The sequence below is a fragment of the Etheostoma spectabile genome, chromosome 24 (genome assembly GCF_008692095.1).
Source record: "Etheostoma spectabile isolate EspeVRDwgs_2016 chromosome 24, UIUC_Espe_1.0, whole genome shotgun sequence".
NCBI lineage: Eukaryota > Metazoa > Chordata > Actinopteri > Perciformes > Percidae > Etheostoma > Etheostoma spectabile.
The window spans coordinates 12510815-12525725 of record NC_045756.1 but is presented as its reverse complement, the minus strand read 5'-3'; the positions used below and the strand labels follow the sequence as shown (position 1 = coordinate 12525725).

The following is a 14911-nucleotide window of genomic DNA, read 5'->3' as shown; positions in this document are numbered from 1 at the left end:
ACATCTCCGACTTCAGTGTGGGGAATTAGGGGGACAGACGTCTTTGGCTGCGGTTAGTTAGACAAAGCGTATACACTTTCAGACCAAACCGCACAGTGGATACCTGAGACGCACGTGGAGGGAGCACAGGTGTGTACAAACACACACATCCGTAAGAGGCCGGAGACCAACAACGAGAAGCAAACCACGTACACCGCCACACACCTGCGGAGAAGAGCCCTATACCTTGGCAAAAGGGTCCATCAATCTTGAATGTAGCCTAGTTACCCAGGAGCCCCCTCCTCCCTTCAGCTTCCTCCCTCCCTCCTTCTCTTTCTTGCTCTCTATCCTCCTCTCTTCTCGGTCCCAATGGGCAAGCATCGGGAGACAGGGAGCTATAAATAGCCTCGGCTAGCCTCAGGCAGAGAGTCAGTCAGCTCGAGCTAATGCAGCTACCGCTCGCTAAAAACATGCATGTTATGATCTGCGCTGTGAATGGGGAGGGACGAGGGAGTAATGAGGTAAATGGTGGAGAGCTCCGTCTGCTGCATTGCTCGATGTAGTTATGTGACAGCGCAGAGAGAAAGAGAGAGAGAGAGAGAGGCGAGGTTGACCCCAGACTGCATGCTGTATGTTGACAGAGGCCTTTGTTACGTGGGAGAAATGAGATGTCTGTCTGTGCCACTGTGGCGTTTACAAAGAGAGACGGTGACAGAGAGAAAGAGAGGAAGGACGCTCCAGCCTCATTACATTCAGTGCACTTCCGTTCTGGCTGCTTCGTCCAGGGTGACTCCAGTGAGCAAGGTGAACCAGACAGGAACAATACGATTAATCAAACACGCCTCTCCTTGAAGAGCCTTTTCCTCTGGGTCGCACATTTGCTTCCCGAGGGCACCGGCTGACGTCATGGCGACTGATAAAAGAGAATGGGTGACCCCTGTGTGAGCCGCCAACAGTCTTGCGTCCCGTGAACAGTCGGAGACAACCATGTGACCCTCATTTCATGCTAGGAGAGTCTGAAAAAACACAGCGGTAATGCAATTTGGCAAGATGTCTAAGTGCTTCTTTGTGCTTTTCTGTGAATGGCGTCAATTGATACAAAATCACATATTAGTTGGGAATCGGTAATTTGACTGTCCAAAACACACTAAGGCCAATGAAAAGATCCAAAACTAAAGCTGCAGAGATGTGGGAGCTAGAAACACACCAATGAGACACAAAAATATGCATAGGAGTAATCCTCAGACTCAGAGTTGGATTTTCAGTGTCTACAGGTTCGATTTATGAATGTAATGTAACAGCGGCTGTTGGATAAGGATTGGTATTAGATTTATTAGCTCATTTATAATTTAAGGAGTGGGAGTTTTGAACTACTATTCAAAAGGCAGCACATGTTGGGGAATAAGGTACATCTTGATTAAGAATGAATGGTCAAAGTAAGCTGGTGGTGGAGAAAACTTGCAGAGAAGCTGACAACTCTGGTTTGATTTATTTTCTTCCTGATTGAGTATTCGGTATTTCATCCATGTGAAACCAAATTCGCTAAACTGGAATACAACGTTGACAATCGGATATCTGACCGGCGTGTTTCCTGCATCTAAGACTGATGAAGAAATGGCTTTTTATGTGTGATTTTTTTTCACAAGATTTGAAGATGCTGTGGTTCAATAACATGCATGCCGGCAGTGACTATGCGACATGATTAAACAATGCCACGACACTACATAGAGGGTGTCGTAACAAATCCCCATATTGGAGGTCCGACGCTCCTGGATATCCTTGAAAAAAAGGGGTTTCTCTGATTTTTTGCCCTGTGCATTCTGGGATAGACTGCAGCCCCCTGCAGTGACCCAGCGCAGCAATCATTATTGGTATAAGAAATAGATAAATTATTGAACTGACCTGTAGACACACATGGTCACATACACTGCTCAGAATAGTTTTCATACATTTAGTGATTATTTGCACACAGTTGAATCTCGACGGGCGCGCATGATAGTGCCACACATGGTTGCTAGGAGATTCGTAAAGCATGGGTAGCTGGGCCTAATAACAACATAACAACAAACACCCACAAAATGTGAGATGCTCTGCAGCTACTATGCATACAGAGCAACATGGGCACCATTTAGTATTTGCTATATTTGTCTTGACTTTTTCAAGTCCCAGCAATAATCATAATCTGATCCACTTGCCCGACGGTCGTCCTTCCTTGATGCCGAGGCCAGACATCCATGCTCTGTATCAAGCCCTGTGGAGCATCATGTCAAAAGGCACAAGGATAGGGCTCAGGGGAGGCAGTGTAAACCGTAATTGCCGCTGACAGCTCGTTGGCAGAACACAGTGTATCCTGTTTCTCGGCTGGGACGAGACAAAAGACACGGGGACAAAAGATGTGTCCCGTTCCTCTCATTAACTCATGTTCCCTCTCCGCTGTCTCTGTCCTAATACCAATTAAAAACTGAGCTTTTCTAACGTACCCGGACACATATGAAGGCCATGAATACTCTAGGTGTTTGTTTTTTGAGGGGGGTGGGTGTGGCAGGACAGGACTGGGTGCCGCGCTCCATTTGCACGGGGAGGACAAAGCAGAGCTTGTTCTTACAGGCGGTTCACTTGACCCTCTCTGGGTTTGTTCTGGGATGGACTGTTTGTCATGTTCAGCCAAGTTGATGGCCCATTGGAGGACAGAACTAACGAACTGGCTGGCTGGCAGGGACCTGAGCTCTGTTCACCAAGGGTGGGAACGGTTTTCTTTGCCCTCATCTACAATTTCGTAACTTTGGTTTTGTCGGAGAGAGAGAGACGACATGTCAGCGCAAGTGGATGGCAGACAAACATGACATCAGGGCTTGAAATTACCCTCGATGAGGCTCATGCTTGTATCACGCTGACCGCCTCACAAAAGAGGCAGGTTGTGTGACGCATGCACTCGTCCCGCTCCCCTTTTGTAGCAGCACGACACACGGCAACAAACCGCTCAATCGTGGAGAGTAGAATCAACACGGGAGAGCACATATAATGATTGTTTGTTCGCCGTGCGCATATCTTGTGTGTGTGCTTCTAAAAATAGACTCAGGGATAAGCCGGGCCCTCTTTATTGCAGCGGAAAAAAAATGTTAACCCCTTCACCCCAGGATTTAAGCGTGGATGTGTGATTGCGTGCGTTTGGATAAGAGGATGTAAGGGGGTCGCTGAATGGAGTGAAGGATGAGATAAATGTAAATTAAATGCATAAACCATCATACACTTTGGCCTCGTATTCATAGATCTGTAGTCCACCACTGCAGTAGAGCTTTTACTTTTACTTTATTTTAAAGGATTTTATTTTTTCACACTTATTTTGTTTTTATCTGACATATGCCCAGGGAAATCTGGGCTCTACTGGACCAGTTAGGAATGATGTGTCTTTCTCAAGGGCGCCTCAGGTTCCCTCACTTTCTCTCACGTGGGGAAGTGTTTCTCACTCACTTTTTCCCCATTTACCAGTACAAGCGAGGAACCTCCCTGTCCCAAATCTTTGTTCCTGAAATCTCTATGCCACTGATGCCCCCTTCATAGTATCTGACAGTTGTGATAGAAAGCAAATCCCTCACATATAGACTTATGGAGCTCAGCAGAAATTCTTTCAGGAAGACTTCTACATCACTTCAATCACCACTATTGCTTCCTAAAACTATTCAGCTGTTAAGAGGCGTTCTCTTTTCAGTAAACCAACCAAAATTGGCCACGAAATTAATGATCAAATCACCTCTGTTGCTATCAGCTGTCTTTTTAGGCAAACTTGCAACCCTCCTCCTCCCTCTTCCACCTCTGGTCGCCATCAACCACGGCGACCTGAGTCCCTGACGGCTCCATCAGGGGGGACATGTCTGGCTTCTCTACCCCTTTAAAATATTTTTGACAATGGAGTCTAATCCCCAAAGACTCTGTACATTTCATACTATGCTTATGTACAATAAATCTTTGCGTGTCTGCAACGAAGTCTCTCCTGATAGAAAGAGTCACCCAGAGATCTGTGAGCGTACTGTAGTGCAGTGTTTATCAAAGACAGGGGTGAGACCCAAAGATGGGTAGTCAAATCACTCTGAAGAAATCGCCCCCCCCCCCCTTCCCCCCAAAAGGTGCTGGTTGTCAAAACTGACAAGGCAAAAAACATGAACTTCTAAGAAAAAAAATGAATGGTAGTGTAAAACCTTCTTTCTGTCCCTGCTGTGTACGATAACACAAAATACAAGGCTGTGAGCAGCAGGGTGAAGGTGAAGGTGAATGTGCGGGAGATGTGTTAGAGCCTTCCCTAATCAACCTACCAGATTAGTTTTTTGGCCTTGACAACAGTTATTATAGTATGAGGAACCAGGAGGCAGGGCTAGTCGATCCAAGAGGGTGTGTGTGTGTGTTTAACTGCTTCCATCCCATTGAGAGATCCCATACCAGTGGGTCATATATTTTACAACAGCTGTACACTACTATCCCTGTATGGATGTGATATGATTCCTATCTTTGTTGTCGGCCTGGCTCAGGTTAAACTCTCAAACAATGAACGCCAGAGAACTTTCATTTATCATCCAGTCATAACTGAAAAAGAACATAAATAAGCTACTTTAACATAGATTTTCTTTAGGGCTTTATTACGTGGTATCGGTGCATAAACTCCAGTACTTCCCGATACTGATACCAGAGTTTTAGGCAGTATCATAGCAATACCAATACTGCTATGGGTATCAAACGTCTCTAATCTCATTCTTTGAAGGTGGCGTCAGTGAAAAACGCATTTGTGAGAACATGTGCATTTACTGTACAGCGTGTTATAGCGTTCTGTGTCCCATGTGTCAATGTTTCCCTGTATACTGTATACCCTACATCAGGGTACATACGCGTGTACTACCTTGTCTGTAGTACTATTTTACGTCAGCAGCAGTCCCTCGGCCCTTCTGCCTAAACTAAAGACCAGATAGTAAATCTGCTGCAGATCTAGTTTCATATTGGGATTCAGAAAAAGAAAAAAGAAATCAGATGACGATACTTAAAGGGGCAGTTCCACATTTTGAGAAATAGGCTTATTTGCTTTTTTAAACTGAGATGATCAACTTTCTTTGTTGCTCCCTGCTTTTCAAACACTTGGCAGGAGTTGAGTGTTGAGTGTGTTACGTCACATTACTGTCAATCGTCTGACACCCTCAGAAAGAAATGAAAAGTCACAACCAGGAATTACACATGTGGCCCAACAAGCTTTACTGTCAGCAGACAGTTTCAATAACAAAGCCTTTCCCTCTAACCAGTATCCATAAATCAATCTTGACTAACGTCAACACAAGTTGACTAGTCCGTACACGACATAAATCTGTGTATGGCAAGCTGCAGATCTACCAGCGCCTGAGGCCTGAAGAGACTAATCCAAAACCTGACTGTACTGAACTTTATTTTCCTTGCTGTTTTTGTCGTGTTTCAAGGTTTTACAGAGCTCGAATCGGTTGGGCTTGTAACCTAGATACCACCGAGCCTTCGAGGAAAGGAGCACTGTATCAAGTTCACCGGTTCACAACCATAAAAGGCACTCACGCCCACACAGACTCTGCAAAATAAAGCTGTAAACAAAAATCAAATCTGAACAGTTTGGATCCTGCTGCAGACGTGGTTTGTGGAATGTGTTAATTTGACATTCTTTGCATGAAACAATGTAAAGTTCAAACCTCTCATTCACAAATAATCACTTGCAGTGCCTGGTACTTACTTACCAACCACGTACTGGCCTCAGTGTGTGTGTGGTGTGGTGTGTGGTGTGTGTGTGTGTGTGTGTTGTGGTGTGTGTGTGGTGTGTGTGGTGTGTGTGTGTGTGTGGTGTGATGTGTGTGATCAGTGCAGTCCCAGCTATTGCTCCAGTGGTAAACTGCAGACTTTCCTGGAAAGCCGCTGCACTTCTGACTAAGGCAAAAACAAATTGTTGCCAGCTCGTGGCATCACCTTTCTCTCTTTAATAAGACCCTGTAACAACTTGAGGAGGCTGCCTGCCTCTTTTTTTTTTTAAACTTCTGTCTTCATTTCCACTTACATTTCATTCTGCCTGCATCAATTTCACCATGAGGCACCCGATATCTAGCAGCTTGCCTTGTAATGGTGGTAAAAGACCGACATGAGTGATGCATCCAGTCCTTCCATGAAAAATGAGGAGGTAATGGCAGTAAAGATAAAATGATTTAAATACTATCATCTGGATTTAAAAGGTTTCTCTACAATATCAAACAAATTCTTTATTCCATTGATAAAATATAGCCTTTATTGCATATGTAAGTTTAATCCTATTGGTTAATGTCTGTGTTATCTGCCCTATAATTCCATAATGGTGCATCTCTAATATTTATTGTTCTGGGTGTGTACTGCATGTTGCAGCTGTCCTATGTTATTAATGATGACTTTTTCACCCATCTGTACATTGTATGTTGATTTCAAAGAAAATACTACCCTTGTTTGTCTTTCCTTTGGCCCCAGAATTTGTTTTTTGTGGTCTCCCTCTTTATCTGGACATGGGGCAAAGCCAGACCGTCACCAGGAGCTGATACGGGGTGCTAATGGCAAGTGACCACAACCCCAGAGGGGCCCCAGAGAATCATGGCAAACCCTGAGATTGGACATTTTTGAGTAAAGGATCATATTCAGCAAAAATACCCATTTGAGGGGTCACTGAATCACAAAAGAGACTAAACATACTTTAAATAATTTTCGCTGGAAGTTTGTCAGGGCGGTAACCCTGAGCGTAGAAAAGATCAGCTATTCAGAAACTTACTTGCTAACATTTGAGCTCTAAAAATAAAAAAAAGGCATTTGTTGCGCATATGTTATGCGAAGATATTTGAAAAATTGTTTCTCGGTTCGCTCAGTGGGCAAATTGAATTTAATTCAGCCTCACTGCTATTAACAATACATCCTGAGCGTGACATTCACAGAGACCGCTCCATTCAACCAAACATGGCCAACATGTTAGCTCATTGCTAAGCACAAGTGTAAAACAAATGTCGCCGGCTAATGTGCTCAAGCTCCGGGCACACGGAGTGATCCCTCCAGCGAAAAAACACTCCAGCCCGTTTGCTGATATGGCCGCAAAAAAGACGGATGTCAAGGGGCGCGTTGGCCTGACCCCTTTTTGTTCCGGGAAATATAAACCCAACAAAGCGCTTCACTTTTCTAGGAAGAGATTTATGGTAAATTATATTTAATCTAAAAATCCCGCTGCTGCTGTAATAAAGAAAATGAGTAAGTCCTGGATCCAAAACGTGTGTGCTAGTAAGCTCATTTACAGATTACAAAAATGGAACGCAAGCGGGCAGGCAGGCACGCACGCTCACAAATACCCGCCAGAGCTGCTGCATGGACTGCGTGCACGTGCAAACACACACACACACATACATACATAAACACACAGACACACACGTGGCTTTACTTAGAGGGCTGGTACATGATTGGAAATAAGTGCACAGCGAGCTCGGGAAAAGGTTGACAGCTTTGGATCGCAATACAAATACATGAGTACAACAAAAGGCGTGGATCTGGAAGTCTCATTGTTCACCATGACAACAAAGCCAATGTTGTTCAATTGCCCTCGACATACAGTTTTTTACAGTTCCTTTGCTACTAATTTCAGAACATTGATGTCATTTTTCAAAACTCTAGACACCAAACGGTGATCACTTGTTAACACACGCTGTCCAATGCTCAAAACATTGCATTGCGCATTCATATCTTTAAAGACATCTTGCACTTGCACAATCGTTGGTTCAAAAAACTAATTTATTGTGAAATACCATTGAAACGTTACTTTAGATCACCCACACATAGTTTGACTGTGTTATTGTTTGTACAGTCATTAAATATTGTAGTACAAAATAGGTGATACATGTTTCATCATGGTAATAGATGAAAATACATCCCTGTAAAAGCACTGCAGTAGTAGAGAGAACACTACAGACACAGTGGCATCATGGAACAAAATCTGGAATGTATCAACTCTTCATCTACTCTGTCATGTGGATCTGGCATTAAGAGTAATGCAACAGTTACTTCTCATTTTGAGTTAGATCGCTTTAATGAAATGTATAGACAATCATTTAAAATGTAATGTGTGAATTTTAAAGTACTTTGATGTTAAGTTGTCATACTAAACTGGTGATTTTTGTTAAATGAACAAATGATCTTATGTTTATGTGTGTTGTATCCAAGCAATTGAAACAAGTCAGAGTTTTGGGAAAAAAATGTGCATTTTGATCATTGGTTGTGAGTTCTGGGTCTAGAGTTTTGAAAAATGACACCAAAGTTGTCAAATTAGTGCCAAAGTGATTGTAAAAAAAAAAAACTGTCAAACAAATTCAACTTAACAGCTGCAGACAGCCCGGATGCAACCTGAAGCCACAGGATCAATTTCCTTGCATCTACTTCTCAAAAAGAACAAACAGAGAAATGGGAATCATGCACCTCTTAAAACCGATTCCTTATCATGCAACATTCTCATTTCTGTAAATATCACTGACATAAATATTTCAGTGAAAAAAAACAAAAGTCTGACAAGCGCCACAAGGCCATAGCGTTGCACTTTTTTTCACATTTCATATTTTTTAATGTCTCTCGGCTGCCTCTTTCCGTCTCTCTCTCTGTGCACTGACATCCAACAAGTGTCTCTAAACTGTCATTCAAACAAGAGAAGCAACACCTTGAATTGACGCCCACACTTGGCAGCACTCTGAGGGCCGAGATCGTCTCCTCTGGCGGCTTGTCAGAAGGCAAACAAGACAGTGAGAAGCAGCAGCTGCTGGTATGAATTGTCTCTCCGGGACACACAAAAGATCCCAGCTATTTTGGTGTTGTGGTGGGAGGTGAGAGGTGAGTTAACCCGGGTGACAGGCGTATTCTGGGTGGCCCCGTTCGGCCCTCTAGTGGGAAGCAAACTGTGGAGATGATGGGAGTCAGAGGAGGGCAGCGTGGGAAATTAAAAACAGCTCCATCTTATTAGATTTTGACAGGAGCTGGTTAGTTTATCTGCTCTATCAGCTCCTGCAGCCCCTGGCCAGAGTGAAGTTCCCTGCCTTGGCTGGATTCAGATCTGGGCATCGATTCATATTTAACCATTTGCCTCCTTCCAACAGAATTGTAATTGTGATCAAATAATATTAAAAAGGTATCATTTCAAACAAAATGTTTCGAGGATAAAAGCAATTTTTGATCTGCAAGAGTCTGGAGTCTATTTGACTGATTTCATAGTTAAAGTGGCTTTTTGAAGATTTCACCAATGAAGTTCAATGTACTCATCGAGGATTTCGAGACTTAGATGCTATTAGAGCTGGGCAATATATCAATATTATATCAATATCATGATATGAGACTAGATATCGTCTTAGATTTTGGATATCCTAACATCGTAATATGGCATATGTGGTGTGTTTTCCTGGTTTTAAAGGCTGCATTACAGTAAAGTGATGTCATTTTCTGAACTTACCAGACTGTTGTATAACTGTTCTATTATTTGCCTTTACCCACTTAGTCATTATATCCACATTATTGATGAATATGTATCTAAAATGTAATTATGTAAATATTTTGTGAAAGCACCAATAGTCAACACTACAATATTGTTCCGGTACCGATATCGAGGTATTAGGTCAAAAATATTGTGATGTGTGATTTTCTCCACATCGCCCAGTTCTAGACGCTATTGCGTTGCATTATGGGAAATGTAGGATAGTGTTTTTGGAGCTTGACCCATACCATAGGTACAAACTGCTAGAATGTCTCAGTCCCTGCTGCTTTCATTATGAATTTCTTTTAGATCTATATCTCTTGTCCCCTTTACGGAAGTGCAATTAGTGGGGTACTACCCCTTTAAGACATTTCTAAAACTTAATGGTATAAAACACAATTTTGTTTTAGCCCTGGGATGCAAAAAAAGCTTCTTTATTTATATTACGGTAATAAAGCCAACTCAGAAACAATCATAGCGGTATACAAAATGTTGCCTCTGACTTCATCATGAAAACACAAAATATGATAGTTAAAACGCACCTGGAAAAAAATGACTGATTATCATTTGAATATGTCCTCCTACTTAAATGTATATTAGAATTTATTTTAAGGTGATGAACACAACTCAGACCATTTTATATGGCAGTTATCATCACATTACATGCATATGTCAGCCGATATCAGTGTCAAAATCATTTCTTAGGCTTAGCCTGATTGAAGAGGAGATGAGTGGACGTGTGAAGGAATAGGAATGGGCTGTCTAATGACAACTGTTGAGGTTCATTAATCTGAGGTTAATCTGACAATAAAATGTGATTTGCCCTTACTTGGGGACAGGGAAAGTGAGTCAACTCTAGGATAGGGCATCAAGAACCTGTTCCAGCTTGGAATCATTTCAAAAATTCCAATTCCAATGGAGTCGTTTCCGTTACAAATTGAACACACGCAAGTTTGGATTTCACAATTCTTTCAGGCACAGTAAAGTGTGGCTCTATTTTATGTTGAAAAAGCCCGGTACAACTGTAAATCACCAATGAATCAAAATAAAAAGCTGTCCTCTCATCTGTGAAATAAGCATGTGACCCGTTTCAACTCCACCTCTCAGTAGAACTGAGAGACGATAAGGAAGAATCAGAAATGGAACCAAAACGACTGGACAACCAACACCATGGCGAGATGTCCGCGGACAAAGTGTCTTCTCTGGAAGGCACGCATGCAACTTCAATAGCATACACATGTGCCCCAGAGTGCTGAATATCCCCACTCCCGTGTGTGGTGAGATGGAGACGTTGGAGGGATGAGGCTGCAGCTCGTTCGTATCCCTCGTGGCCCCGGTGGTTACCTCGGCTGTGGTATTTATATTGCACACACTCCTAGGTGTACAAAGTAAACACAGTCAACACTGTCAGGTACCACTCCAACCAGGGCAGGGAGCTTCATCTGCCAGCTGCATACCGAATAATTTATCAGCTCGCTAAAACACAAGCTTCTAAACTGAGCTTGATTGGGTGTCAAAGAGGAAAGTAGACTCTCCTAATGAGCCCTTGTTATGGACTTTTTCTCTCACCCGCTGGAGCTCATTCATATTGAATCAAGCCAATTAACAGTCATAAAACCAGATTAAAATGTTTTATTGCTTTTCAGCGAGCTGCGATCTGTCTGTGCTCAAAATCAAAATGCCCATATGACAGATGTAGCTGCGGAGAGATTGCCCCCTTAATGGGACTGCATCGAGGAGCTTAATTCTCATTACTGCACACATGACAGACAGTGCATAGGAAGAGAAGATGCTCCAAAAATGGCATCTGCATTCACTTCTCTCACTTACAAAACGAGAGTTAATTATTTTATTTTATTTTATCTTAATCTTGCATATTTTATCACTATCCCACACTGGTATTTGTGCACCTTTTGTGTCAACATATAAGCATTTAAAGTTCCGCCCACACTTAAAAAAGCCCTAGGATGCAAAAAAAAGCTTCACTTTATGTCAGACTGATTACATTTAAGGAGCGTTAGCTGATCCTTCAACCAGGGTGACCGACTCCCCCCATCCAGCCGATGCATTACGCTTTTAAATTAGGAATTTCCAAAAACATGAATGAACAGATGCAGAGAGTCAAAAAATGTCCAGCAAAATGTATTTTAACGGGGGATTATAATTTGGATGCATGGATTTACTTTTGCTATCTGTGGTGACATAAGACTTGAAATTACCACAGGAGAAAAAAATATGGTTGAGTCAAATTGTGATGTTGAGACTTTAACCTACATGTGTTATAAGCACAAGAAACGTGAGTATTTTCCAACTGACTGACAAGGAAACTACAAGTATAATTTATTGACATAGATCTTACCTTGGTGGCTGTGTGATGTCATCACTGACAGGTGGGTCCGGTGCGTGTCCACGCGATACGGCAGATGAGTGCCCGGCTTGGTGTGTGTATTGCAGAACAGATGTGTGTGTGCCCGAGTGCAGATGTGATTACAGGGTGGCAATCAGGAGGCTATTATCCTGCCAAAACTGTGTGTGTGTGTGTGTGTGTGTGTGTGTGTGTGTGTGTGTGTGTGTGTGTGTGTGTGTGTGTGTGTGTGTGTGTGTGTGTTCAGGCTGATTTAACACTCAGGACAGTCCGTCAATAATTCCTTCAAGGCTGGAAACAGGAAGTAAACTTCCAGCAGCAACAGCCAATCCCCATGAAGCTTTTGATTTGGCTACTCCAACCACAGAGGCAGCTTGCTGTCTAGACCCGGTACCAACCTATGAGAGAGGATAAAAAGGACCATGAGGGATACAGATTTTAAATTTGGAAAACGTAGAGCACTGATATGAGTTGAGAGAACAGGTATCAAGAGATAAAAAAGCTGCATAGCTCTATTAATGTCTCACACACACAGCTCCTTTCTAATATCACTATCGATCTTTCAGTGACACTAATTGGAAATGGCAACTGTTGTCCACTTATAGTATATCCCTGATGGCTTGGACATCTATAATTGTTAAAAGAACTCTGACAGTTTTATGTCCATCAACGCAATTATATAACTACTGTAGGCCTGCATCTAAGGATTATAAGGGTTGAAATGCTGAATAAGCAACAAGACTTCAAAAGTTGTCCGCCGTGAATGTAAAAAAGTATCACTTACAACTTATTACAACATCTTTATTTCTTGTTTATTAAGCCAATTCTTAAATCCTGCTCCTTGAAAGTTTTTTTAAGGTAAAATACTGTTGCATTGCAGATCCAAGACCGCCATCAAAAACTCATTCCAATCTCAAGTTGGGTCTCGTGCTTATGCTGCAAGAAGCTGTAAACCAACCAAGCAATAAATTGCTTGTTACAGAAATACTTTCTTTTTGATTATGGTGCTCCAAAATCAAAAAAAACCAAAATGGAAGTATGATGTATTACTTTCGGTGTACAGTAGAAATGAATAGAACAGCCCTTTTAGTCTTATGAACATTTGAATTTTACAGCGCAGAAACCTTTGATTTTTGTATTTGTTTTGGGTGATCTTTTGTTGGTTTTTGGATGTAACTAGATTACATTTTTTTGCCGTTTCTGGAAATAAATAATCATTCTTTTCTTTGTTTTCAGAGAGTAGCCTGAATCACGGGGTAAAACTGCCCCAGGGCGAGGTGGGTGAAGGGTGATGGCATGGGGTTAGCGTGCATGTTCCTGTCCTTGTGTGTGTGTGTGTGTTGGCAGAGGTCTCAGAGGTCCTCTAAAGCAGGATGGATGGATGCATGTGCGTGTGTGTGTGTGTGCGTCCATTTAGAGGGGGGTGGGTCTCAAGACAAGAGGGCCAGACAGTGCAGCCGCAGGACAAATTGCCCCCAAAAAAGTCGGTCAGTGCACACACTTGCGCTTTGTGATGGAAAAGCAAGGAGGGGTGGAGCGAGGAGGGGGGCAACTTGTGTGTCTCAGGGAGGAGCTGACACCCCATGGGGGGGGGGGGGGGGCTTCATGTAACACCATTCTCCCAGGGCATCTCATCTGTCTCGAGAGGGGTATTCGTGTGTGTGCATCCTAGGCCATTGTCCCTGAAAGAGCTTGCTTGATGCAGGGTGACATATCTGGGGAGACAAGCCCTGAAGCCCAAAATGATGAAATGATAAAAACACAGATCTGGAAGATGGGTTAAAACCACAGTTATGATGGAAAATGATACAAATAATAGCAAGTAAATTGCTTGTTTCTCCAAAAAACAAAAAAACATTCATTAAGCATGTAACTTAATTAAGACACTAGCTGTTTTAAATGCATGTCACAAAAAGGTGGGTGGGCTACTAACGCTGCACTCCAGTCCAAACTCAAACTCCGTCACCTTTCTAACGACAGAATTCACCATGTCTGACTAATAGTTCGTGCAACAAACCGTTTAGTTAGCTTAACGAGCCTGTAAACTAGCCGTAATGTGTTGCTTTCACGTCGCTTTAACAGCTCCAACAAACCCGTAAGCCCCCATTCACAAAAAAAAAAAAAGATTGACGCATGCAGAGAATTACCACCGCCCATCCCGAACCATTCACACACACTCGAACACACACTTACGCAGGCCCGTACCTTCATTTTTTACGAATTTCTTCTCGACAATAACACAAGTATAGAGCGATAGAGGCGTCGGCAAATATGTATGTTGCATTAATACCTAGGGCTCGGCCGTGTACTAAAAATAGCTCAGCAACAATCAGCATAATAAACATCGCCTGTCCTCCCCCCCCCCTGCCCCCCCCTTACTGCCTTCACACTTCCCGCCCGCTACATTGCAACAAACCGTCTGGAATGTTTTAGCTAAACGGTTTAAAGATATGAAACCATTCCTACCAGAAACAGATACTATTCGGGCTCGCGAGCAGTCGTAGAAATTTAACCGGGAAGCCGACAGCGAAGCGGAGCCGAGTGGAAACTTCAGCCGGACATTGTTTTGATGAACGCTGTCTGTGCATCGCATCCTGCCTGAATATCAACATCAAAGCGGCGCAGCTCAGCTCTACACACTCACCCCGTAGGGGGGAGGCGGGCAGGGGAGAGGAGAGCGGGGGGGGGGGGGCAAAAACACACCAACAAGCTCACCTACACGGGCCAGGAGGAAGCCAGTCGTCCCAACATGTGTCCCGCAGGGCTTTTATGTCTCTCCCATGTTAGACTCTGGGGGCTTTCTCAGCGCAGGTTGGGTTGAAGGGGGCGGAGGAGCGAGAGGAGCGGAGGGGCGGGGGGTGGTGGGGGGGAGGTGTGTGGGGGGGGGACAAGAAAATTCATCTCCTGACAGATTCCGCCATACTGGATTTTTTGTAACAGCCCCAGTGTCACATGGAGCGCCCCTGCTTTCACCAGGGGCGGGCTCTAGTAGGCTACAGCGTGATGTTATGCTCATTAATAAGGGAAAAGTCTGGGCGTGTCCTATAGGCCTACTATAAGAA

General features: G+C 43.3%; 1 protein-coding gene across 3 annotated transcripts in view; it reads right to left on the bottom strand.

The window, feature by feature from the left end:
* Positions 1 to 14676, bottom strand: part of LOC116674140 (histone deacetylase 4) — a 58632-nt gene extending 43956 nt beyond the window's left edge. Inside the window, exons 1-2 of one of the 3 annotated variants that reach the window (XM_032506642.1) lie at positions 14565 to 14676; positions 11844 to 12247 (exon numbers count right to left, since the gene is read on the bottom strand). In XM_032506642.1, coding sequence (XP_032362533.1) covers positions 11844 to 11865 — 22 coding nt within the window. In that variant the 5' untranslated portion in view covers positions 11866 to 12247; positions 14565 to 14676. Of the gene's footprint in view, positions 1 to 11843; positions 12248 to 14315; positions 14492 to 14564 lie in introns of those variants that run through there. The other 2 variants (XM_032506643.1, XM_032506644.1) reach the window with 2 other exon arrangements.
* Between the last annotated feature and the right edge of the window lie 235 nt (positions 14677 to 14911).